Here is a 27,391-nt window from a genome sequence, read left to right as displayed (position 1 = left end):
ATAAGACACGATAAGGTACATTATGAAAGTCTATGAAACTGAGAGAAGATTTCCCAGGAAGGTCATGAGCAGATTTCTCATCAGCAGCCTCAGAGGCCAGATGGCATGGCTCAATGTACTTGAAGTGTTGAAGGAAAGAAACCATCAACCAAGAATCCTATATCTAGCAAAACTTTCCTTCGAAAATGAGGGAGAAATCAAGACATTCCCAGTTAATCAAGAGTTGAGAGAGTTCTTAACCACCAGACCTGCCTGCCACAGGGAGTTCTTCAGGTTGGAGTCAAGGACCCTGGACAGTAACTCAAAGCCTTATGAAGAAATAAAGACCTCTCGTAAAAGTAGACAGACGGGCGATGAGAAAAGCTAGTACTATTGTAACTTTGGTTTGTAGCTCCACTTTTTGTTTTCTGTTTGATTTAAGAGACTAATATATAATAAAACACACAAACATACAAATCATCAAAAAAAAAAAAAAAGGGTAGGAGGGTATGATGCTGGTAAGCGTTTCATAAAAATATCAGTTCAGGTCAGTGTTAGTTACATTTGCTCTAATTTGACTGGATTATATTTTGGTCACTTAAAATAAATTTTACAAACTTTAGCATGAAAAACTTTTTACCACAAAAAAGGGAGGGGCAATGTTAAAGTCTGCTCCATAAATAAAACGAATAAGCTCTCCCAGAAAAATAAATAAATGAAAATTCTGACTCAAGACACAGACATCTGTCTGGTACACTGGATTAGTAAGGCGGTTACCTTACAAAACGACCCAGGGGGTATATTAGACAGGGTTCTTGGGTTGCTAGAACAGAAACCAAGTCTGGCTGTCTGTAGCCAAAAAGAATGTAGTGGAAGAAACATCAAAGGCTCAGAAAATTGGAGTGGCAGGGACTATAGGGCCAGGCTTGGAAGATGGGCCCATACCACGGGCACTCCAGGGCTGGCAGCAAGAGGCACGGCCTGGGTCTACAACACAGACATCTGGTCACCATACAGCCATTGCCCTCCACTCGCCCTCCAGCAGCCTCCTCAGAACCCAGCCTCCAAGCACTGAGCAACCAACTAGTGGAGCCTGAATCCTGTACCCACACAGGCCCATCAGAGAAGGGAGCTAGCACACCAGCCCATTTGGTTTCTGGGGTGGTAAGTGGGCTCTTCTTCCTCTCCAAGAGGGGCTTTCTCCAAAAAGCAGAGAATGCTCTGAGGAAGGAAGAGTGGGCCAGAGACCCTAGAAATAATAAACACTTACCCCTCTCTCCAGAGACACACCCACTTCCAAAGTTATTCACAGAACGACTCCAGAAACATTATTCTATGCTCTCTGATTTTCTGCCAGAAAAATCAATCATTCAGTACACTCCAAAGCCCTGCACCATAGCCCCAAACTCTTCTCCAGAGGCTCTCCAGTGTATGCCATTGCCTCAACTGCCCTTGGCCTCTTCTGCTCAGTCTGACCACAGCATACTCTCCCCCAAGTCTCCTGATCAAGTCCTCTACCAAGTCCTTCCAAGCCACACACCTTCTCAAACCCAAGAAGAATTCATCTCCCTTCTTCTTTCTCCCACAGCACTATATTTCTACTTAAAAAAAAAAACAAAACAAAGTTTAATTATAAAAGCAAAGCAATCCACAGGGATTATTTTAAATAAATATAAGTTGTCACACTGGTTTTCTTTCATGCATTTAAAATTATTTCTTAGACATGCAATAAAGTACTAATTTTTTTTTTTAATTTTTATTTATTTATTTATTTATGGCTGTGTTGGGTCTTCGTTTCTGTGCGAGGGCCCTCTCCAGTTGCGGCAAGCGGGGGCCACTCTTCATCGCGGTGCGCGGGCCTCTCACTGCCGCGGCCTCTCTTGTTGCGGAGCACAGGCTCCAGACGCGCAGGCTCAGTAATTGTGGCTCACGGGCCCAGTTGCTCCGCGGCATGCGGGATCCTCCCAGACCAGGGCTCGAACCCGTGTCCCCTGCATTGGCAGGCAGACTCCCAACCACTGCGCCACCAGGGCAGCCCTAAAGTACTAATTTTTAATGGTACATCATATTAATATCATGAAATAAAAAATAAGTTAAATTTTGAAGGATTTTCCTGGTTCCAGCGGCGGCTCCAAAGTTCAAAATTGGTAGGGTTCTCTGTTGAGTTTTTGTTTTCAAGTTCGTGGGGATGAGGAGGAAAAGTATCTTTTTCCACCCCCCCAGACATTGGTTGGGTTGGTCCCTCTTAACTTCTCTTTCTCCCAGCACAGACTGGGGGCAGAGCAGGGAGGCAGGCAGAGGATAAGAGCTTTCTTTACCCAGAGAAAGGCTTCTCTTTCCCTTTTTTCTGCCTAATCAATGGTAGCTGCTCCATAAACGATGATCGAAGGGAAGAAGGAAAGATGGTGGACCACTTACAGTGCCATGCTCCTATGAACAGGGCTCACCATCACCAAGTACTCTGTCTGCCCTGTCTGGTACCTTTTCTAACACTAAAATTGCCACAAAAGATGAAACCAGAGGATCACTGAACTACTGTAAGATCTACTCCAAATATCGCACTATATTGCAATTGCTGGCTTATCTATCTCCACTGCCAGACTGTAAACAACGTGAAGGTCAGGGCCTTGTTCACTGAACACAGAACAGTGCCTACAGCTCAAGAAGCACTAGCTAAATTAACAAACAAATACAAACAACTGAGGTTCAGAAATTCCCCAAACCATCTTCTTACCACAATTTACTACAACCCCAAGTTAGAAGTAGAAATTGCCTTTTTCTTGGTTTTATATTTACATAGCTGACACTGAATATTAACTTGTGCCAGCCCCTGGACTAAGTGTTCTATATAATAAATAATTTCACTTCATCTTCCCACACTACAATGAAATAGGAAGGTACTATTATTACATGGGAGAAAATGACGTGTAGAGATGTAAAGTAATTTGTTCAAGATCACAGACTAGTGAATGTAAGAGCCAGGGCTCCCTCCCTGACTGACTCCAGGGCCGAAGCTCTTCACCACCACAGACACCAAAACTCAAATGCCACCGTATGGGGCCTGGGCAGGGTATGAGTGTGTGAAGTCCATCAGATTATTCTGACAGAGACACATCATGTTTCCAAAGCAAAGAGGTAAGAATATTTTCATCTCCACAAAGAAATCAGCACTCTCCCATTTTTCTTGAAACATGTAGCCTTTTTTATCTTTCATCTTCCCACTTTTGAGAGAAATTTACAAGGGTAGGAGAAATATTTGACCTTCCTCTTAACTCTACTTTCAGAAGGCAAGAACATCTCAGCCACCACAATAAATGGCAGCTGACCCTGGGCCCTGGTATCACAGAGACCACAAGGAATGGGATAAGGGCTGTTGGCCAACTGAAGGGGTCGGAGAGTCCAAAGAGCAGCCACCACTCAGCTCTGGCCATAGTCTTCACATAGGAATGCTAGCCCAGTGCTGCCGGATCTTCTGATTTTCCAAGAAAAACCTAAAGACCAGATTTCTTACTTGAAAATCTTCAATATTAGTATGTTGGCTACTAATTTTTAAAAATTCTTTAATCATCTTGCAGCCCAAACACAGCCATGAGCCAACAATCTGTGGTCCTCACAACACTTTAGGACAAACAGGCTTTCAAGGGCTATATATCCAGGCCTCTGACTTTCCATGGCCTACCTGGCCCAATGTCTCCCACCTGGAATATTGTCAGCTACTCAAATCCAACCAAGACATTTAGGTGTGGTGCCACAAACCCCATAAAATTGTCCCTAATATTCCACCTCATCTTCACAGACTCCTTCAAATTCCTCTCCATCACTTTTCTATTTTACATTTTATACTCTAAACTGCATCTTGCAAAAGTTTAAAGTGCCTCAAGAGCTCGGATTCTGTATTCTACACACCTTAGACCCCTCAATTTGAAGTATTCTTTATAGATACAATTACTTTTGTACTAAAAAAAAAATTCTTTTTTGAAAGAAAAAGTCACTCAGAGTGCCCGGTTGAAGGATGATACCAAGCTAGCTCCTTATTAAACAGTGTCAAACCCATGAAAATACCACAGAAATACAGTTATTACATACAGAGACTTCCTAACTCATTTTACCAATGAAATCTAAAGGTTTCGTCTTATTATTTTATTTGTTTATTTATTTAATTAATTATTTATTTTTTTTTGGCTGCACCGGCTCTTAATTACAGCACCTGGGATCTTCGTTGCGGCATTCAGGATCTAATTCCCTGACCAGGGATCAAACCCGGGCCCCCTGCATTGGGAGCGTGGAGTCTTAGCCACTGGACCACCAGGGAAGTCCCTTGTCTTATAATTATTAAAGGCAGTCTACCCAAACTACAAAACCTACTGGGAAGAAATAAGCATTGCAGTGATAGGTGTAAAAACCCTGAGTCAGGGCTCAGCACACTCAGTAAATGATGACTGAATATAAGTCTAATAAACGAGTCATTTCTGCAAAGAAGAAAATGAAAAATTAAATAATCAAAAGTTCCCACTACTTAAAATATATTAGCTCATGTTACTCACTATAAAAAGTCTTTTATAAAAGCATATAACTTTTCTTATAGCATATTTTACTAGGATTCTTAAATATTCAAAGAAAAATCATCATCCTTCCTCCTTCTTATAGAAGCAGAAGCACTGTATGTCTAAGTTCATATCCATTTCTGTTCATCACTGCTAAGCTGCTTTCATAAAGCAAATGAGAAAAGTGTTAAATAACAGACTCAAAGAAAAGATTTTCCAGGCAGTTCTTTAAAAGGACTTTACTCTTTCATGAACAAAGAGATCAACTAACTGTATACAAAGAAAGACTACCTAAGGGATCATTTCTTTTTTGTGTATATTACTCTTCTTCTCTTTATAACATTCTGTTTCTACTTGCTTTAAATTTTTATTCTTTTTGTAATAATTTTTTAATATGGAGTAGAAATTCACTGTCTTTATCTCCTTTTGGAAGTGCTCACAAAATACTTACCACAATATACAATAATGCTGTTTTTTTTAACATCTTTATTAGAGTATAATTGCTTTACAATGGTGTGTCAGTTTCTGCTTTATAACAAAGTGAATCAGTTATACATATACATATGTCCCCACATCTCCTCCCTCCTGCATCTCCCTCCCTCCCACCCTCCCCATAAGATAATGTTTTATGACAATTGAGTTACTAATTTTCCATTCTAAAAGGAGTTAAAAAGCATCCTACACTGCTTACCAATTTTTTAAAGTATATTTGGACAAAGCACACAAAAACCATGCTCTTACCCTGCCTCAGATACGTAACCAAAAGTGGACTGTTTCTGGGAATCTGGTTACACTAAGAAAGCAGCAGCAGAACAACACAATTTAAAAAATAAGAGGGCTTCCCTGGTGGCGCAGTGGTTGCGAATCTGCCTGCCGATGCGGGGGACACGGGTTCGAGCCCTGGTCTGGGAAGATCCCACGTGCCGCGGAGCAACTGGGCCCATGAGCCACGATTGCTGAGCCTGCGCGTCTGGAGCCTGTGCTCCGCAACAAGAGAGGCCGCAATAGTGAGAGGCCCACGCACCGCGGTGAGGAGTGGCCCCCACCTGCCGCAACTGGGGAGAGCCCTCGCACAGAAACGAAGACCCAACACAGCCATAAATAAATAAATAAATTAATTAATTAATTAATTAAAGTAAAATTAAAAAAAAATAATAATAAGATGTCAGGGCTTCCCTGGTGGCGCAGAGGTTAAGAATCCGCCTGCCAATGCAGGGGACACGGGTTTGAGCCCTGGTCCGGGAAGATCCCACATGCCGCGGAGCAACTAAGCCCATGCGCCACAACTACTGAGCCTGCGCTCTAGAGCCAGTGAGCCACAACTACTGAAGCCTGCACACCTACAGCCCGTGCTCCGCAACAAAGAGTAGCCCCCGCTCTCTGCAACTAGAGAAAGCCCGCGTGCAACAACGAAGACCCAACACAGCCAAAAAATAATAATAATACACAAAAATATAAATTAAAAAATAAAATAAAATAAATGACGAGATGTCCAAAAAAAGAGGAAAAAACCCACTCATGTTTGCTTTGCAATACTTTCGGTGCTTACATTTGAATATGGGTGTATCATTCAGTAATTTGTTTTTATTTCAAATTAAATCAGGAGGTTACACTGTGATGACCTTTTTCTGTCAAGTCCTCCCATACCCAGCTCTGGGTTGGCACTTTGTGGGGAGTGTCAGGAAGAGAGAGAAAAGAAGTTTAAGGCATGGTCTGTGAGAAGGAAAAAAATCCAGTTTTCTTCCTTCTTGAGTAGGGAAAAACTTAGTTCTTCCCTGCTGTGTGTTTCTTCCCTGGGAGTCTCCTTTACTACTCACACAGAATGCTTGACTTCTGGGACTTCCTTGGTGGCACAGAGGTTAAGAATCCGCCTGCCAGGCTTCCCTGGTGGCGCAGCGGTTGAGAGTCTGCCTGCCAATGCAGGGGACACAGGTTCGAGCCCTGGTCCGGGAAGATCCCGCATGCCACGGAGCGGCTGGGCCCGTGAGCCACAACTACTGAGCCTGCGCGTCTGGAGCCTGTGCTCCGCAACAAGAGAGGCCGCGATAGTGAGAGGCCCGCGCACCACGATGAAGAGTGGCCCCCGCTTGCCGCAACTGGAGAGGGCCCTTGCACAGAAACGAAGACCCAACACAGCCGTAAGTAAGTAAGTAAGTAAGTACGTAAGTACGTAGGGAAAGAAAGAAAGAAAGAAAGAAAGAAAGAAAGAAAGAAAGAAAGAAAGAAAGAAAGAAAGAAAGGAAGAAAAGAAAAGAAAAGAGAAAAGAAAAGAAAAGAAAAAAAGAAAGAAAGAATGAATCCGCCTGCCAATGCAGGGCACACGGGTTTGAGCCCTGGCCCGGGAAGAACCCACATGCTGCGGAGCAACCAAGCCCATGAGCCACAACTACTGAGCCTGTGCTCTAGAGCCCACGAGCCAGAACTACTGAGCCCGCTCGCCTAGAGCCCGTACTCCGCAACAAGAGAAGCCACCGCAACGAGAAGCCCGTGCACCACAGTGAAGAGTAGCCCCCGCGCGCAGCAACTAAAGAAAGCCCGTGCGCAGCAACAAAGACCCAACACAGACAAAAAAAAAAAAAAAAAAGAATGCTTGACTTCTAAGACTTCTGATTACCAAATGTGTGTGGGGTTTTCCACACCAAGCAAGTCTCTGCAACACCAGCTGGGTGTCCTACAATTTAACTCAATTTTGTCACTATCTACCCGGAGAAAGTGTCTACCTGAAGATCCCACAGATTAAGGGCTCAGTCCTACAGGACTGTCCCTCTTCCCCTTCAGATGCCAGTCACAAGCCCAGGTGCTTCTGACCAACCACCTATAGATCGGCAGTTCCAATCACCCCCCTCCTTGGGTTCCATTAATTTCCCAGAGCGGCTCACAGAACTCAGGGAAACACTTGCTTACATTTACCAGTTTATTAAAGGATATAGATGAACAGCCAGATGAAGAGATACATACTGTGAGGTCAGGAAGGATCCTGAAGTGCAGGAGCTTCTGTTCCCATGGAGTTTGGGTACACCACCCTCCCAGTGGGGATGTGTTTGCCCACTGGAAGTTCACCGAACCCCACAGAGGCTTCATTACACAGGCATGATCAATCATTAACTCCATTTTCAGCTTATCTCCCTTCTCAAGAGAATGGGGGGCAGGGCTGAAAATTCCAAGCTTCTAATCATGGCTTGGTCTTTCCAGTGACCAGTCCTCATCCAGGAGCCATCCAGGTGCCCACCCAGAGTTGCCTCGTCAGAACAAACGACACTCCTATCACCCAGGAAATTACAAGAGTTTCAGGAGCCCTGTGTCAGGAACAGAGGTCAAAGACCAATACTAGAATAAGGGACACTCCTAGAGTTCTTGTCACTTAGGAAATTACAAGGGTTTTAGGAGCTCTATGCCAGGAACCGGGGACAGAGATCAATATATATTTTCTATTATCTCACAGCCTGTCTCAAGAGGAGCTGAAAAGCCACAATTCCACTCAGAATTCTACCTGCTCCCCATTCCACAGCTAGGGACAAAGGCACATGGCTAAAGTGAACAGCATCATATCATATTTAGGCTCATACATTACCTTGAGAAGGAAGGTACTATGCCTTAATCAACTCTGAGTAGTCTAAACAATGAGAGTTCAGAAATCAGCAAACCCAGTCTGACTCGGACGACTGCTGAGCTGCTTTTCAGGAGCTTGAAGGCAAGTAGCTTCCCCGTAACACACACAGCCCACTGCCAACACATCCCCAGCCTCGCAAGAACTGAACCTACACACACGCGCACACACACACACACACACACACACACACACACACACAACCACTCCATTCCCAGCAGTTCCCCACTCTAAAAGAATCCCTGGCACTTAAGGTAACCAAACCCTCAATAAAACTAGGTAAGTGTTGAAAAGTCATACATACTCGAGTGGCCTGGGTTCAAATACATTTCTAGGAAAAACTGGCAAGCCTTTGTTCTATTAAACAAAAAATGTCCTCCAACCTTTTATTAGCAATGCACTGCAGTACTAACTTTTATAAGCTAACTACCTGACTTGTGTGCAACAGCCTGCTATACACACACACACACACACACACACACACACAACCTCTGAAAGAAGAACTGAGGGTGAGAAACGGGGTGGCTAGAGAAGAGGGGTGGGAAGATTTACCTTTCACTCCATATCCTTTGTATCTTTTGAATTTTGTAGTGTGTGCATATATATTACCTATTCAAGATAGTCTTTCTGAGTAAACTACCCTAAAAAGAGTGTAAAGAAACTTTAGGGTCTCTACTTCGGGTCCTTTCAGACTTATCTCTTGAAAAGATTACAGTACTTTATTTTATCTCCACCTGGATATTACTTAAATACAGCTTTTTCTCATAAACTCTTTTACCATCCTATTCATTTTACACCTCATATTCAAAGGAAAGAAGGTGGTTTCACGGGATGTTACTGGTTTGTTTGCTGGCTGGCTTTGCAGGACGGGGTAAAGGAGAGCCAGGAAAACTGGAAAGGTGACAAGGCCCCACAGGATCTGGTTCCCTCCTACCTCTCTAACATCTCCAGCTATACTGGCTGGCTTCCAGTTTTTCCTCCTTCCCAAGCTCATTCTCCACTTGGGGCCTCTGTAATTGCTCTTCCCTCTACCTTGCCTTTCAGGGACCACCCAATCAAAATCTGCCAATTCCCCCCCTCCCCAATCTCAGTCACATCCTACACTTACTTTCTGCTCAGCACCCACCACTGCCTAAAATCATCAAGTTCACTGATATTTTTGCTCATTTACTGTCTCCTGGCATTTATATCAGATGCTTCACAAAAGCAATGACTTCCATTCCGCCTTGTTCATCACTGTGTCCCCAGAACAGTGTCCAACCTGGAAGTAGGCACTCAATAAAAGTCTGTAGAACAAATGAGTAAACGAATGCATGAATATAAGAATAAACACTTTTCCCTATTCAAAGGGTGAGGAAGCAAAGGCTTCAAGAAGGCTGGGAAAAACATTGTGAACACTCGAGCACCCATGTTACTTTAAGGCAGAAATTCTCAAACTGGATTCAAGAAGTTTTCTTGGGTGTTGAGAGGATTTTACTCAGAAACTCAGGTGCATATGTTTTATTACTAAATTTTAAGTTTGAACTTTATTTCCAAATTCAATTCTTTATTCTTCTTTTAACCACATAACATCTTATTATCTTTTTTGCCTATGATGGTTTCTTTGTTCTGTTTCCCGTTAACCACCATCAATCAAATGCTTTAGACTCAGCACCCATAAACTTTACATTGTGTTTCTTTTACTCTGACCTACATAAAGAACAAAGCAATAATGACAGGAAAATTTTATGAGCATCCCTAGCAACCTTCATCTTCAAATTAATTACTTTAATATTTACTAAACTTTAGAATCCAGATTTGACATACACTGTTGACTCTGCACCACTATCAACAAGTCATTAAAACAGTATCTACTACTTGATTGTAGTCTGTTGGTGCATTTATTTACTTATTAATAAAAGGTTCCAGGCTATGAGCAAAATGAAAATCCTTTTCCCTCAGGTACTGCACCACTAGGGTTGGGGATCAGTACATTATATCAATTAGCCAACACAAATCCTGTGAGATGGCACAGACTCCCAAGTTCAGCATCTGAAAGAAATCCTAAATGTCCTATGATGGGACGATCCAATAAGATTCTGAAAGTATTTACAACCAAATACACACATACTTTCGATGGGCTGATACTCAAGATTATCAGACACCCTGTCACTAAGACTGGAAATAAGAAAAGAACTGGGAGACTTCTCTGAAACCTATATACCAACACATTATTGGGAGACACTAGCATTCAGTATATTTTGGTTATTTTCAGTTCCTCCACTAGACTGCAAGCTTCCTGAAAGTAGGGACTATGTGTTCATTCATTCATTCACACAGTCAACAAATAATATTGAGCATCTACTACTGTTCTAAGCACTGAGGACACAGAAGTGAATAAAACAGACAAAAGAGATAAAAATTCCTATCCTCAGGGACTAGCTTGCATTCACTTGAGAGGAAACAGACAATATATAGATGAATACATAGTATGTCTTGATGGTGACATGTGCTGCCAAGAAAAAAAGCATAAGAGATGCACAATGGACTGGTGTTATCTTATACACGGTGATCATTAAAGACCTGTCTGATAAGGTGAAAATTAAACAAAGACCTCAAGTGAAGGAGCGAGCCATGCAGATAATATGGGGGAGAAACAGCACAGAAGCCAGTGGGCTGGAAGAGAGGGATGAGTAAGAGGGAGAGTGGTGAGAGATGAGGTCAGAGCTATGGCAGGGGACCAGACCATCCAGAGTGCTGAAGATCATGGTTAAGACTTTGGATTTACTGAGACAGAACACCACTGGAGCAGAGGAGTGACATGACCTGACTTCTGTGTCAGAAGAATCACTCCACCAGCTGTAGTAGTGAAGACTAGAGGGGTAAGGGCAGAAGGAGGGAGACAAGTTAGGAAGATAAAGCAATAATCCAGGCAAGAGGCAATAATGGGTTAGGCTAAAATAGTACAGTGGAGGGACTTCCCTGGCAGTTCAGTGGTTAGGACGCCACGCTTCCACTGCAGGCGGCACGGGTTCCATCCCTGGTTGAGGAACTAAGACCCCGGAAGACGTGCAGCCAAAAAAGAAAAAAGTGTGCTGAAGGAATGAATAAACAAATGCATTCTTGAACAAGAGCCCTTCCTTTTTGTACTATTTTATGAAAAAGAATATAGACTGCTTCACACCCAGTATATACATAACACTCTGTTTATTGAGAAATGAGAATCACCCAAAAGCAAAAGATTAGAGCAAGGAGGGGAAAAGAAGAATGAAGGTTGCAGTACAATTTCAGACCAGAATTCACATCTTGGGAAGTAGGTAGAAAAGGAGGTAATGGGAAAAACATCTGACTAACCCGTATTTATTAGGCAGACACAAGGGAAAGGGGGTGTGTGTGTGTGTGTGCGCGCGCGTGCGCACACACGCACACAATGCCTCAGAAAAGGTTAAAGAAATGAGGATCAGAAATGTCCAGTCAGATGACTGGATCCACGCACACATGGTGATCCTAGAGCAATGTAATACTGTACACGACCAAGATATGCTGAAAAATGACTCCCCAACCAGCCTGGGATCCACTAGAAGCCCTTCATCATGGTTTTCGCCCCTGGGATTGCCACCTGAGCCTTACTCCCCACTCTTGAGCCCGGGGGAAGGTATAGTCGGCAGGGACGCCCTTCCACCTGCTCCTCTGGGGCATTTTTTTTTTTTTTTTACTCCTGGGGCATTTTTACTGACACTCAGGCCACCAGAGACTCCACTCACTGAGGATCTTCAGCGTCAATCATCTTCTCATCCAACCTAGTGAGCTCAAGGATCTGAGAAAATGAGAACCAGGAGCCCCATGAGATGCAGGGCTCCTGATGGAAAAGCTCAACAAGCAAAACTAAGACCTTTAAGGACAGTTTTGTCCTTTCCTTTTAAAAACAGTTTTAATGCACAGGGAAATCTAACTGAGATGATCCTATCAGTACTCACTTTTCTCCCTCAGTAAACACAGACCCCTTAGGAGCAACTTCAACCTTCCCAGGCACTGTGATGCCATCCAATGTATAGTCAGTATCACCAGCCTTTCTAAGAGTACTGCACATTGCTAGATACTCCAACTGTCTAAAATGCGTGTGTTACACTCCCCTACTCCCAGTCCAGGGAGGGCACACAGAGTACAAGCAATCCCACCCCTAGTATCTCTCACTTTCTGTAAGCACGGAGGCTCCAAAGAAGGAAAGGAATGGGGGAAGAGGGAAAATTTCACTGGAAGTGCTTTAGGAAGGCCCAAGGTGAATAACACGACAAAGATGAATGTCATATCACCCAACTTAGTTTCTACAAAGAAAAAGAAAACCTGGTACTTCCCTCGTGGCACAGTGGTTAAGACTCCGCACTCCCAATGCAGGGGGCCCGGGTTCGATTCCTGGTCCAGGAACTAGATCCCACATGCATGCCATGACTAAGAATTCACATGCCACAACTAAGGAGCCCACCTGCCGCAACTAAGACCCAACGCAACCAAATAAATAAATAAATATTAAAAAAAAAAAGAAAAACCTGAAAACATTCATGAAGTTATCTATGTGCAGAGTCCTTCTAGACTTTTAACACTCCCTCCCTCTCCATCTTTTTCAGTATACTAATCCATATTAATTGAGCAGCAATTTTTTTTAGTGACTTGAAATTATTCCAAAGCATTTGAAATACTTTTCACAAAACCATTCCAAAGCATTTGAAATACTTCTCACAAAACCATTCTTTTTGAACTCAAATTTCACCAGCTGACGTCATATTTAATTACACTGCATAACTACAATAACAAGTACAACGAACATAAACAGATATAGGGATAAATATAACTGACTCTTTGTAAGCACATGATTGGCTGGGAGGCCACATGCTCCGGGGCCTGTCAGGCCCAGCAGCTCACAGAGTAAAAGCAAGTGTTCAGGGCACCAAGTGGTTAAAACAGAGGTTGGGCAAGAGATTGTCCACAGTACATCAGGTTCAAAGCACTGTAAGAAATGTTAGTTATCAGGATTGCCCCAACCTAAAGATATTAATTTATCAAAATGTGTCACCATAATTAGTAAAACGTCTAAGGAGGGGGATTTTCCTGCTGTTGATGCTTGCTTATCAACAGTAAAAGCAGCCAGAGGTTTAAAGGAAAGGGAACTCATTTTCATCATGTTGTTTAGTCTGTCCCACTAGCCTCTAAGCTCCCTCACTGTCTGTCTCCTTTTAACTGTATCACAGAACCTGATACTTGGTGAGTGCTCAAAAAACTTGCTCAGTAAACTTGCTGGATATGTTCACACCCTAACCTGGATCAGTATTTCAGCTGCTATCACTGCTGGCCTATAAATAAAATTTTCTGGGGCTGGAAAAATGGAATGTTAGAAGGTTTGACTCATGGTCTGTTATCTGCTAATACTTTCCATCTCTTTTTCTTTACATTGTAAGTAGGTTTCCTGGTTAACTAAATTTATAAATCAGGGTCCTATTCATACTTACATTATTGTTGTATTAATGCTAATAGTATTCTGTAACCTATTCTATCTTGATTAAAGCCATTAGTGCTCATTAAAAAATAAAATTGGGTTGAATGTCCTATTGAGTTTGAATTTCACATTCCCACAAGTGTGGCAGTTAATACTTCCAGTTTCTAGCACTACTACTGAGAACACAAAAGTTCTCTGGGAACTAACAAATTACTTCCCTTCCAACACAATTATATAATCTGAGAATTGAATGGCACCCTAGAGATTATTTTGTGGTCCAAAATCCCTCCCAATTAAGAGTTCCAATCGATAACTACTCAACTTTTGGGGGCAGGGAGGGATGTAAATCTTTAAATCCCACATTACAGAATGCTGCACCTATACAGCATTCTGTATAGGAACACACAAAACAGCCTATACAATAGGCTCTTAACACATATTTGCTTAACTGAACAAATCTAAAATAGGTCCATTTCATTATTTTCTTATTCTTCCTAGGCTTTAGCTGTAACATCTACTGAATCTGAATGAAAGAGCTGCATCAATCTTCTGCTCATTAACCAATGTTCAAAAAGAAATTCAGTAAACTCCATGATCAGTCAAATGTTTTAACACTGATGCTGCTTGTACCAGTACATAATAAAACTTTAACAGAAAATGGAAAATCAAGTCTTCATTACTTTGCTTATGATCTATAAAGGGTTTCCAACTTATCCAAAATACTCACATGTTCTCAATTTCTAGTATGATTTTTTTAAACAAAGTCTTGCATCATTCATACAAGTAAATTATACACCCTTCTACTTATAATTGGGGTGCTCACAGATTTAACCATAGTGTTATAGTAAGACATGTTATGCTAATTAGTTTTCCCTCCAGTTAACAGCCTGTCATCTCATCTGATTTCCCATAATATGATATGACAATGAAGAGAACAGAGCCTCTGGAGCAGTAAACATCGCCAATAATTTTACTTTACTCAAGCATATATTCCAAAACAAGTACATAATTTACAGCAAGGCCCTGCTTACCAGGCTATTACAATGCATCTGTTTTGAAGACTTTTACAATATATTCTAGGACACAAGTATACATTTCCAAATGCAGTTTCCTACTGTTTTGCTGAAAGGGAACACACAAAATCTCTCAACAGCACAATTACAGCGCTTTTAACTTTTTTTTTTTTTCAGGCAATAAATTCGCACTTCCTCCTAAATATCTTTGGACAGCAACTTCTGGCAACCCATCTGTGTCTTTCATCACAACTTCTTTTCATAACTAACGGGTCAAGTTCTTTTCTCCCCATTTCAACACGATGTACTGTACTTGCAGCCCTGCCACGATATCCCACTGCTGAATGCCGGAATACAGCATATTGAATTTCACTGTCCTTTATTGTTTCCAGTTTAACTGCCATTTTACCACCATACACAAGAGAGAAACGCGTTCCCACAGGCATCTTATGAATTTCCAAAGCAGCTATTCTGTGAGGATTTACAAAACATTTGCCTTCTCTGAATTCCCTTTATCACCACAGAAACGGCTTTGAGGAGCTGAGATTTTTTTAAGTACCCTATGCAAAAAGAAACTGATTCTAAGCATTTCTATTTTGCAAGCAAATTTAATCCTAAAGGCCTTCCTATAGGGCAGTGGAGGAATGTCAGGGCAAAGATCTTAAATACCGCTTTTGGCCTTCCCAATTAAAATGAAAAATTTTCAACACACAAAGATTATCTAATCAAATGTCCTTTCTTCTCAGGCTACACCCTAAGGGCTACCCAGAGCAGTGTAAAATAAACAACTGGCTTTGGCTTTTGCACAACGCCCTCAATCTTCCTAAGACTCCCCCACTCCGGCTCACAGACGCACATAATCCCTCGGCAAACCCCCAACCTGCCAATGAAGTGGACTCTTTCTCTGCCACAAAGGGCCGGCCCGCGCCTCGTGCACGGAGGCCTCTACACACATGTGCTGGGCTGACAAGTGCGGAGCTGCCCTTTCTGGATCCAAAGCTGCAGGCCTGGACCGAAAGCCATACGCTCTTCCCACCCACTGCCTTCTACCCGCCGCCACTCTCCCCAGTGACAGGCGGCCCGCTCCGAAGTGCCCCAGCCGCCCGCCCGACCCATGCCGTATGGCCACGCTCAGACACACTTCCCCTCCGCCCACCGTCCTCTTTCCTTCCTCCTCTTCCTCGCCTCAGGAAATTCCGTCGGAACTTCATTGGGGCCGAGCGGAGCGGCCCAACCCGGGGCCCGGGCAAACCCTCTCCAGCCGCCGCGCCCCCCGCGCCTCGGCCCGAGGCGGCCACCGACCCCGGGGACCCCAGGCCCGCCCGGCCCGGCGCCTCACCTCCTCCTCACTCTCGCTACGGAAACATAGGCACGCGGCCCGCTTCTTGTAGCCGTCGCCGTCATAGGTGCGGGTCTGGTTCGACTTGAGCTTCATCATCCTCCGGGCCCGAGTTGGGGTGAGGTGCGGGTCGCGGGAGTCGAGGGTAGGGAGTCCGCTCCGGACGGCCGCGCGCGCACGCGCGCCCCCGGCTCGGCCAAGGGAAGCAGGGAAGAGGTGCCGCTTCTCCGCTACAGGGCTCCGCCGCTGGCCCGCCGCGGCCGCCTCATTCCCCCCGGCCCAGGCCCCGCGCCGTCGCCGCCGTCACGGCTGCCGTAGCCGCTGCCGCCACGGCCGCCGCCCCCCCTGCCGCCGCCACCCCGGACGACGACTGCGTCGCCATCTTGGGCGCGCTGCGTCAGCGGCGTAAAGCCGCGCCGGCCTGCCGGACGGCCGCGCGCTCGCAGCGCAGGCCGCGTTCGGGAATCGCGCCCTCCCATTCCGCGCGGTGTAAACGAGTGTCTGGAGTGAGAGGGCTGCGCGACTGGAGGTGGCCGCTACGCCAATAGCGTAGGGGTGGGGACGGTGAGGCGCGCTGGGAGACAGCCGGGGGAAAAGGCATGCGGGCGCAGGGCCGCCCAGCTCCGCTGAGGAGGAGGAAGCGAGGATTTGCCCAGGGTCACGGCGCCCGGGCCTTGGCTTTGCCCATCCATCTGGGAGCGGGTGAGGGGGAAGGTCTAGATGTAAAGGTGGGATGCAGTTAAACGCAACGGAGAGTGCAACCTGAGATGCCTGGATTAAGCACTGCAGGGAAACAGGGCGGGGGGTGGTGCATTGACATCCAGAAGCTCTGGACGTCTTATGGGCTGGGGCATGTAGTACATTGAAAGAACAGATGTTTATCCCGCATTCCTTTATTTGTGCAAAAAAGCAAATGCTTCCTCTTTAGATATACAGGAGGGCCAGAAAAGAGTGAGAGAGAGAGAGAGAGTGTGTGTGTGTGTGTGTGTGTACGTGTGTGTATGTGTACACACAATGCAAATCATAAGGCATCATCATTTTGGGCAGTAAAGGAGGAGGATATATTGTGGTGTCAAACAGATTCTCCAGGGAAGGATATACAGCCAGATGCCCTCCAGCAAGGAAAAGGGAGTATGACTTGTGAAAGTTCTCAGCAGCCCAGACCAAACCTAGTACCATGCCGATGCCCTGGACGTGCTGAAAATCATGTGCAGGATTTGTCTGTGAATTGCTTATTACCCTTTATTGAATTTGCTTATATTTAGCATAGTCAAAAAAGATCAGGATTTGAAACCAAACAAACCTAGGTTGGAATCTCATTTACATAATTTATTTACCCCTGTAAAATAGAGATAATAAACTCATTGGCACCTGGCACATAGTACTCACTCGATACATTGTAACTACAGGCATACCTCAATTTATTGTGCTTTGCTTTGTTTTTTACAAATTGAAGGTCTGTGGCAACCCTGCACTGAGCAACTTTTATCCAACTGCAATTTTTCCAACAGTATTTGCTCACTTCTTGTCTCTGTGTCACATTTTGGAAATTCTTGAAATATTTCAAACTTTTTCATTATCCTATGAGCAGTGATCTTTGAAGTTACTACCACAACTTGCTGAAGGCTCAGAAGATGGTTAGCATTTTCTAGTAATGAAGTATTTTAAAATTAAGATATATACTTTTTTTTAGACATAATGCTATCGCACACTTAATAGATTACAGTATAGTATAAACATATGCCATAGGAAACCAAAAATTCCTGTGACCTGCTTTATTGCAATATTTGCTTTATTGCATGGTCTGGAACTGAACCAGCAATATCTTCAAGGTATGCCTGTAATGTTATTGATATTTCACTAAGCCCTTGACACATAAGATATGGAATTTCAGTTAGTTTTAGTCAATCTTCATGTGACAGAATTCCCAAAATCTTGGTCATTTTGCTTGTCTTTCTAGCCTTCTCCTCTGCCATATGTCTCTAATTTAAAAAAAAAGAAAGATAAAGCCAAAAGTTCTGATTGTAGAAATACTGTAACATGCCCACTGTCAAAAATTTGAAAAAAACATAGTATTTTTATTTTATTTTATTTATTTTTGGCTGCATTGGGTTTCTGTTACTGCACGCGGGCTTTCTCTGGTTGCACGTGGGCTTTCTCTAGTTGCGGCAAGCAGGGGCTACTCTTGGTTGCAGTGTGCAGGCTTCTCATTGCGGTGGCTTCTCTTGTTGCGGAGCACGGGCTCTAGGTGCGCAGGCTTCAGTAGTTGTGGCTCACGGGATCTAGAGCGCAGGCTCAGTAGTTGTGGCGCACAGGCTTAGTTGCTCCGTGGCATGTGGGATCTTCCCGGACCAGGGATCAAACCCATGTCCCCTGAATTGGCAGGCGGATTCTTAACCACTGCACCACCAGGGAAGTCCCCATAGTATTTTTTTAATTAAAAACAACTAACTTATGGGGGGGATGTGAGGGGAATGACACTTGACTTAAAAAAAAAAAACCTAAATTATGGATATCTTTGAGCACATTCTGTAGAGATTTGTATCCTGCTTTTTTTCTGGTCTTTTCCATGTCATTAAGGGTTTTTTTTAAAAATACTATTTCTAATTACTACCCAGTAGTCCATCATAGGGATGAACCATCAATTTTACCATTTCCCTCCTGTTAGAAGCTTAGGTTGTATCCTCTGTTTCATTAGAACAGCAACGAACATCCCTGTACGTAAATTCTTGTCTCTGACTCAGATAGTTCCTCAAGATAATTTCCCAGAGGCGGATAAGGGGGGTAGGAACACACTTATGGCTCTTGCTGCTTTTCGTCAAAGGCTTCCCAGAAAAGTTGTATGAGTACAATTACACCAGTGGCTAGACAGCTACACCATACCGTCTGTCACTTTCATAAGGTAGAGAGCAGAATTGCAAATGGTATTCCAGGTTTCAGCAAACCAGAGTAAAGATAATAAGCAAGTTAAATTGTCACATCTTTGAAGGCAGGCACTGTGTCTCATTTACCTGGATACCTCCACCTCCTAGCACAGGGCTTTGTTCAAAATAAGAGCTCAGTAAATGTTGATTCACTAGATGGATGGAGGTTTTCTGTTGGTTTCTAATTCCTTCTCCACCTTTTGTGGGCCTCTTTAGTTGCAAGAACTCACTAGATCGCTCCCAGATCCCTTGCCTTAATAGTAATAATTACTTTTTCTTCATTCAGGAAACATTAACCAGGACTTCCCTGGTGGTGCAGTGGTTAAGAATCCTCCTGCCAATGCAGGGGACACAGGTTCAAGCCCTGGTCCAGGAAGGTTCCACATGCCGCGGAGCAACTAAGCCTGTGTGCCACAACTACTGAGCCCTCACGCCACAACTACTGAAGCCTGTGCACCAGAGTCCGTGCTCTGCAACAAGAGAAGCCATTGCAATGAGAAGCTCACGCACCGCAATGAAGACCCAATGCAGCCAAAAATAAAATAAATTAAAATAAATTAATTTTTTTAAAAAAAGGAAACATTAACCAAAGAATTGCACCCTTTCCTGGAAGATAATGGGTAAATACTAGATTTAAATTCATAAAATAATTGTACTTATTAACATTATTCCAGTTAAATTCTTCTCTGAAAGTCCTATAAGAAAAAATTAATATGTAAAATGTTGCCTGTTTCCCTATGACCATAGTAAAGAGTAAGGTAACTCTTCAGGTGCCTAAGCCAGAGAGCTGGGAGTCAATATATCTCCTACCTTCCATCCCATTGATAAACTCCAATGCTTCTGCCTTCTGGACATCCTCAACCCCTTCCCTCTTTGCCCTCTGCCATTACTTCATTAGGACTCTCCCTCTTGCTTAAACAGTGTTCTTCTTGGCTCCCATCCAGCCCTGTTCAACCCCATTCACCCACTGCAGCAAGAGGAATCCTTCCCAAATGAAGATCTGAGTAAGTCATGGCCTTGATTAAACACCTACATTTGCAAGCCGTGCAGTGCGGCCAAAAAATAAACAAATAAAATAAGAAAATGAAAGTCTATTTTGGGGACTTCCCTGGTGGTCCAGTGGTTAGGATTCCATGCTTCCACTGCAGGGGACACGGGTTCTATCCCTGGTCGGGGAACTAAGATCCCTCAAGCCATGTGGCAAGGCCAAAAAAAAACAAACAAAAAAAGAAACACCTACAGTTGCTCCTCAGTGATTTGAAGAAGATAAAATCCAAATTCTACCAGGAAACACAAGACCCTGCAAGAGCTGGCCCCTGCCGACCTTACTCAATAGTCTAGTCATTCTGAACTACCTGTGGTTTCTTTTTTTTTTTTTTGAACTAACTATGGTTTCTTGAACCTCCAGACAGCCTTGCAAGTCTTTGAACATGCTTCCTTGCTGTCTGGAGGACTCGTCTTCCAAGACCCTCACACATTCCATTGTCCCTCCACTCCCACCCAGAGACCAAATTATATTTATTTATATTCTCAGAATGCAAGTTAAAAGCCCTCCTAACTGCCTTTATGCTTCCTACTGGCCTCGGTTTTTCCTGCTTTGTTACACTATTTGTCACATACTGTTGTCATTGTTTTCTTGCCAATCTCATATTTCAGATTTCTTGAAGGCAGGGTCTGTGTCTCACTTATCATTGCTTATCTTGCTCAGCAGTTATCCCAGGACCTGACACAGACACATCTCAAAAAAAAAAAAAAATTTGTTAATGGAAAAACAGCTGTTGCCCTTCTAGAACCTGACCTTTAGTAGAGAGCTCAATCACTTGCCCAGTATGGAATGAGACTCACCTGTCTATAGGAATATCCTCTATGACACACCTAAAATCAGTCTTCTGAATGAAGATCACACAGCATTCTCCTGATTACACATTTTGGAGATCATCTGTAGCAACTTTTTAGAGCCAATCCTGGATGAAATGGCAAATAAAACACAGAAAACTGGTTTTCACAGGTTCCTTACTCCACCCTGCTCCCTTAACATGCCTCTCACTCCTCCCGCCTCCCAGGACTACCTTGTCCATCCCATTAAGTCCCCCAGGAGCACCTTCTGCTTCTGATCTTTGCTTTTGTATTTGTTACCTTTTGCTCCCCAAAACATAGTAGCTTAAAACATGAATCATTTCTAATTTTTCATGGTTTCTATGGGGTAAGACTCCTGGAGTGGCTTGGCTGAGTGGTTCTGGGGTGGTGTCTCTCATAAGGTTGCAGTCAGATGTTGGCTGGGGCTGCAGTCATCTGAAGGCGTGACTGGAGTAGGAGGATCCACTTCTTATTGGAAGTCCACATTTCTGTGTGGACTTCTCCATGGGGCTGCTTGAGCATCCTCATGCCATGGTGGCTGGATTCCTCCCAAAAAGAACAGTACAATATCCCAAGACTGAACTGCAATGCCTTCTATGACCTAGCCTTGAAAGTCACACTTTATCGGTTCCATAGCTTTCTACTGATCACGTAAGTCAGCCTGACTCAATGGGGGAGGGGGTTACACAAAGGCACGAATAGCAGGATGCAAGGATCATTGGAGGCCATATGAGAAGCTACCTACCACACCTTTCATAAAAGTTGCCTGACCTGTGATTCATTCATTCATTGCCCATATGTCCTAGACAGTATACTTAACAGAGGGAAAGGAGATAATTCTTGAGAAGTGGCTACCCTTCCTTAGGTGATAATGGGTGGTAATAGATTTAAATCAAATAAATTAGTCCTAACAAATATGTCATTCTACTAAAAATGTTCAATTTTCCAAAAGTCCTATAGGGTAAAGCTCTAATAAATATATTTCAAGTTCCACAGCAGGCCTGAGGGTAAATTTTTTAATAGAGCTAGGGAATCAAACATGCTTACTCATCCCTTCCATGGGGCTAGTCACAAGTTTTGGCCCATTACCTCAATGTGGTTCTAGCCCTTCTCACCTGACGAGGATTTTTTTCCTGTCTGCTTCAGAAATGGAATACCATCAGAGATAGAGACATTTCAAGAAAACCTAACAATTGGGACTTTCCTGGTGGTCCAGTGGTTAAGACTCTGCCCTTCCACTGCAGGGGGCACGGGTTCAATCCCTGGTCAGGGAAGTAAGATCCCTCATGTCACAGGGCAAGTAAGCCTGCACGCCACAACTACAGAGCCCTTGCACCACAACTGGAGAGGAGCCCACATGCTGCAACAGAAGATCCTGCATGCCGCAACTAAGACCCGATGCAGCCAAAAGTAAATAAATAAATAAATATTTTTAAAAAATTAGCATCAAAAAAAACCCCCCAAAAAACCAGACATCATCAAAATTTAAAACTTCTTGTCAAAGGACATCATTAAGAAAATTAATAGACAAGACATCATATATAAAAAACAAATGACTGGTATCCAAGATGCATTTTTATATTTACAGAAATCAACAATAAAACAAAAAACACCCCAATTTTAAAAAATGGAAAATATAATTGAACAGATGCTTCACAAAATAAGACAAAAATGCCCAACAAGCACATAGAAAAACGTTTAAGATCATTGTTATTAGGTAACTATAAATTAAAACTACAATGAGATACAATGTCACACTCATTAGAATGAATAAAATCAAAAAGACTTACAACAGCAAATGCTGACTATGCTGTGGAGCAAATGAAACTCTGATACAATGGTTGTGTGCTGGTTGTACAATGAAACACCACTCCAAAGAACCTTTTGGAAAATTCGTATTAAGTTAGGCAGATCTAGCCTATGACCCAGCAATTCCACTCCTAGGCATTTACCCAACAGAAGTTAAGACAAATGTTCACAAAAACTTAACAAAAGAATGTTTACGACAGCCTTATTCATAATAACCCCAAGCTGGAAGTCAAATGTCAAATGTCATTTTGACAAATGTCAAAAGGAAAATAGATGAATAATGGTATATTTGTGCAATGGAATACTACTCAACAATAAAATAAATTACTGATACGTGCAACAATATGGATAAATTCCAAAAACATTATAAGTGAAAGAAGCTAGTCATTTTGAAAAGTGTATATTATAGAAATACAGTTCTATAAAATCTAGATACAGACCAAACAAATCTGTGGTGATAGTAATCTGATAGTGGTTGTAGGAACACTGGGGAAGGAACTGGCTGGAAAAGGGCAGGAAAAAACATCCCGGGGGGATAAAAATGTTTTATCTCCTGTTTTAGGCAGTGATTATATAGGAGTATGCAATTGTCAAAACTCAATGAACTGAATATCTAAAATCTGTGCATTTTTATTGTATATTCTTTACGTTTTAATTTAAAGGGCTAAAAATCAATGATTTTTAATATTCTAGAAGAAAACAATTAGAAAATAAAATTTAAAAGAACAATTCCATTTAAAATACCATTAGAATACTCAGGAATAAATTTAACAAAAGATTTTGCACTAAAAATTACAAAACATTGTTGAGACAGATTGAAGAAAATCTAAATGAGTGGAGAGATATACCATGTTAATGGACTGAGAGACTTGAGCGTGTTAAGAAGTTAATTCTCCCCAAATTGATCTGTATATTCAAAGCAATCCCAATCAAAGTCATGTCCATGTTGTAATCCCTAGAATCTATGAATACATCACCTTTCACAGAAAAGGGGACTTTGCAGATGTGATTAAGTTAAGGATCTTGAGATGGGGATATTAACCTGCATTAGCTGGGTGGGCCCAATGTAATCATACGGGTCCTTATAAGGGAAAGAGGGAGACAGGAGAGTCAGAGACAGACAAAAAGATGTGATGACAGAAGTAGAGGTCAGAGGGAGAGAGATTTAAAGATGCTGGCTTTAAGATGTTGGAAGGGAACTTCCCTGGTGGCACAGTGGTTAAGAATCCGCCTGCCAATGCAGGGGACACGGGTTCGATCCCTGGTCAGGGAAGATCCCAAACGCCGTGGAGCTACTGAGCTTGCACACCACAACTACTGAAGCCCGAGCACTCTAGGTCCTGCGTGCCACAACTACTGAGCCCACGTGCTGCAACTACTGAAGCCCGTGTGCCTAGAGCCCGTGCTCTGCAACAAGAGAAGCCACCGCAATAAGAAGCCTGTGCACCACAACGAAGAGTAGGCCCTGCTCTCCACAACTAGAGAAAGCCCGCGCGCAGCAATGAGGACCCAACACAGCCAAAAATAAATTTAAAAATTAAAAAAAAAAAAAGATGTTGGAAAGGGTCATGGAATGCAGGTAGCTTCCAGAAGCTGGAGAAGGCAAGAAAACAGATTCTCCCCAAAGCAGCAAGAGGAACACAGCCCTGCTGACCCATTTAGGACTTCTGACCCCTAGAACAGTAAGATAATAAATTTGTGTTGTTTTAGACCACTAAATGTGTGTGAATTTGTTACAGCAGCAATAGGAAACTAATACACCTAGCAAAAATGAAAACATGTCCACAAAAGGACCTGTACAAAATGTTCACAGCTGCTTTATTCATAACAGCCAAACAACATAGAAGTCCATCTGTGATAGGGGGTGGATTAACTGGGAAGAGACATAAGAGAATTTTATGGGAAAGTGAAATATTCTGCATCTGGATAGGGGTGTCAGTGCCCTCCAGGCCAAAACCATGCATATACCTGTAGTTGAACAAGTTGGGATTTTTGCTCCTTACAATGATGGAGAACACATACCATGGAGAAGCATAGAGCATCTCAGAAAGGTGATTTTTAAAATGCCTGAGGTGATTTGGGGGAGGTTTTAAGGAAACAGGGCTTTGTTCTGGATCGGATGCTGTCAGGAAGCAGGGTAACTCTATGATTGGGTATCTTAAAAAATCTTTCCTAGAATGAGGGAGAACATGGCTAAAGACATAACTGGTAGAGAAGCAGTCCCTCATATCATCTGAGAGAGGGGCATGCTTTATATTTTAGTGGTTTGTACAGTGAACTTGTTTTTGTCTGTGCTTAGACAAGATTATAAAGTTTTTTGACTTTGAGTCACAAAGTCACCTTGTCTGATGCTGATGTTTGATGACATTGTTTATATCCAACAGGAGAGTGACATGGCCTCAACTGTGAGTGCCAGGCCAACTTCTAACATGCCAAGGCCTAGCTGTAAGGGTCAGGCCAGTTCCTGGATGTCAGGGACTGCTTTTCTCCTTCTCAGAAAAGTGAGTTACATGGTTGTGTCCATTTGTCAAAAGGGTGGAGTTAGGACTTGTATATTACAAGGTCAGGTGGACCCCGAATGCCTGTATAAAGAAAATCAGACTATTCGATATACGCAAATCAATCAATGTGATACACCATATTAACAAACTGAAGGATAAAAACCATATGATAATCTCAATAGATGCAGAAAAAGCTTTCGACAAATTCCGACACCCATTTATGATAAAAACCCTCCAGAAAGTAGGCAGAGAGGGAACTAACCTCAAAATAATAAAGGCCATATATGCCAAACCCACAGCCAACATCGTCCTCAATGGTGAAAAACTGAAACCATTTCCACTAAGATCAGGAACAAGACAAGGTTGCCCACTCTCACCATTATTATTCAACATAGTTTTGGAAGTTTTAGCCACAGCAATCAGAGAAGAAAAAGAAATAAAAGGAATCCAAATTGGAAAAGAAGAAGTAAAACTGTCACTGTTTGCAGATGACATGATACTATACACAGAGAAACCTAAAGATGCTACCAGAAAACTACTAGAGCTAATCAATGAATTTGGTAAAGTAGCAGGATACAAAATTAATGCACAGAAACCTCTTGCATTACTATACACTAATGATGAAAAATCGGAAAGTGAAATTAAGGAAACACTCCCATTTACCATTGCAACAAAAAGAATAAAATACCTAGGAATAAACCTACCTAAGGAGACAAAAGACCTGTATGCAGAAAACTATAAGACACTCATGAAAGAAATGAAAGACCATACAAACAGATGGAGAGATATACCATGTTCTTGGATTGGAAGAATCAACATTGTGAAAAGGACTACACTACCCAAAACAATCTACAGATTCAATGCAATCCCTATCAAACTACCAATGGCATCCTTCACAGAACTAGAACAAAAAATTTCACAATTTGTATGGAAACACAAAAGACCCCGAATAGCCAAAGCAATCTTGAGAAAAAAAATGGAGCTGGAGGAATCAGGCTCCCTGACTTCAGACTACTACAAAGCTACAGTAATCAAGACAGTATGGTACTGGCACAAAAACAGAAATGTAGATCAATGGAACCGGATAGAAAGCCCAGAGATAAACCCATGCACATATGGTCACCTTATCTTTGATAAAGGAGGCAAGAATATACAATGGAGAAAAGACAGCCTCTTCAATAAGTGGTGCTGGGAAAACTGGACAGCTACATGTAAAAGAATGAAATTAGAACACTCCCTGACACCATACACAAAAATAAACTCAAAATGGATTAAAGACCTAAATGTAGGGGACTTCCCTGGTGGCCCAGTAGTTAAGAATCCGCCTGCCAATGCAGGGGACACGGGTTCCAGCCCTGGTCCGGGAAGATCCCACATGCCGCAGAGCAACTAAGCCCAAGCACAACAACTACTGAAGCCCATGCGCCTAGAGCTCGTGCTCCACAACAAGAGAAGCCACCGTAGTGAGAAGCCCGCGCATCACAGCAATGAGTAGCCCCCACTCGCCGCAACTAGAGAAAGCCTGCGTGCAACAACAAAGACCCAACGCAGCCAAAAATTAAATAAATTTATTAAAAAAAAAAAAAAAGACCTAAATGGAAGGCCAGCCACTATAAAACTCTTAGAGGAAAACATAGGCAGAACACTCTTTGACAGCAAGATCCTTTTTGATCCACCTCCTAGAGTAATGGAAATAAAAACAAAAATAAACAAATGGGACCTAATGAAACTTCAAAGCTTTTGCACAGCAAAGGAAACCATAAGCAAGGCAAAAAGACAACCCTCAGAATGGGAGAAAATATTTGAAAATGAAGCAACTGACAAAGGATTAATCTCCAAAATATACAAGCAGCTCATGCAGCTCAATATCAAAAAAACAAAAAACCCAATCCAAAAATGGGCAGAAGACCTAAATAGACATTTCTCCAACAAAGATATACAGATTGCCAACAAACACATGAAAGGATGCTCAACATCACTAATCATTAGAGAAATGCAAATCAAAACTACAATGAGGGGGCTTCCCTGGTGGTGCAGTGGTTGAGAATCTGCCTGCCAATGCAGGGGACATGGGTTCGAGCCCTGGTCTGGGAAGATCCCACATGCTGCGGAGCAACTGGGCCCGTGAGCCACAACTACTGAGCCTGCACGTCTGGAGCCTGTGCCTCACAACAAGAGAGGCTGCGATAGTGAGAGGCCCGCGCACCGCGATGAAGAGTGGCCCCCGCTCGCCGCAACTAGAGAAAGCCCTCGCACAGAAACGAAGACCCAACACAGCCAAAATTAAATAAATAAATAAAAAATAAAATAATAATTAAAAAAAAAAACCTACAATGAGGTATCACCTC

The 27,391-nt window shown here is 42.8% G+C and overlaps 1 protein-coding gene and 1 long non-coding RNA gene across 2 annotated transcripts in view; one reads left to right on the top strand and one right to left on the bottom strand.

Moving 5' to 3' along the window:
* NUDT3 (nudix hydrolase 3) overlaps positions 1-16,304 on the bottom strand; it is a 120,649-nt gene extending 104,345 nt beyond the window's left edge. The window contains exon 1 of the mRNA XM_059938900.1: positions 15,953-16,304. Within this exon, the coding sequence (XP_059794883.1) occupies positions 15,953-16,051 (99 nt within the window). The 5' untranslated portion in view covers positions 16,052-16,304. The remainder of the gene's footprint in view (positions 1-15,952) is intronic.
* Positions 16,305-16,525: 221 nt separating this feature from the next.
* LOC132374025 (uncharacterized) lies at positions 16,526-19,885 on the top strand. The gene is made up of 3 exons (XR_009505575.1): positions 16,526-16,654; positions 19,163-19,496; positions 19,798-19,885. It is a non-coding gene; the product is annotated as an uncharacterized LOC132374025 (long non-coding RNA).
* The last annotated feature ends 7,506 nt before the right edge of the window (positions 19,886-27,391 follow it).

The sequence above is a fragment of the Balaenoptera ricei genome, chromosome 11, assembly GCF_028023285.1.
Source record: "Balaenoptera ricei isolate mBalRic1 chromosome 11, mBalRic1.hap2, whole genome shotgun sequence".
In the NCBI taxonomy this organism is placed as follows: Eukaryota; Metazoa; Chordata; class Mammalia; order Artiodactyla; family Balaenopteridae; genus Balaenoptera; species Balaenoptera ricei.
This window is presented reverse-complemented; position numbering and strand designations above follow the sequence as displayed.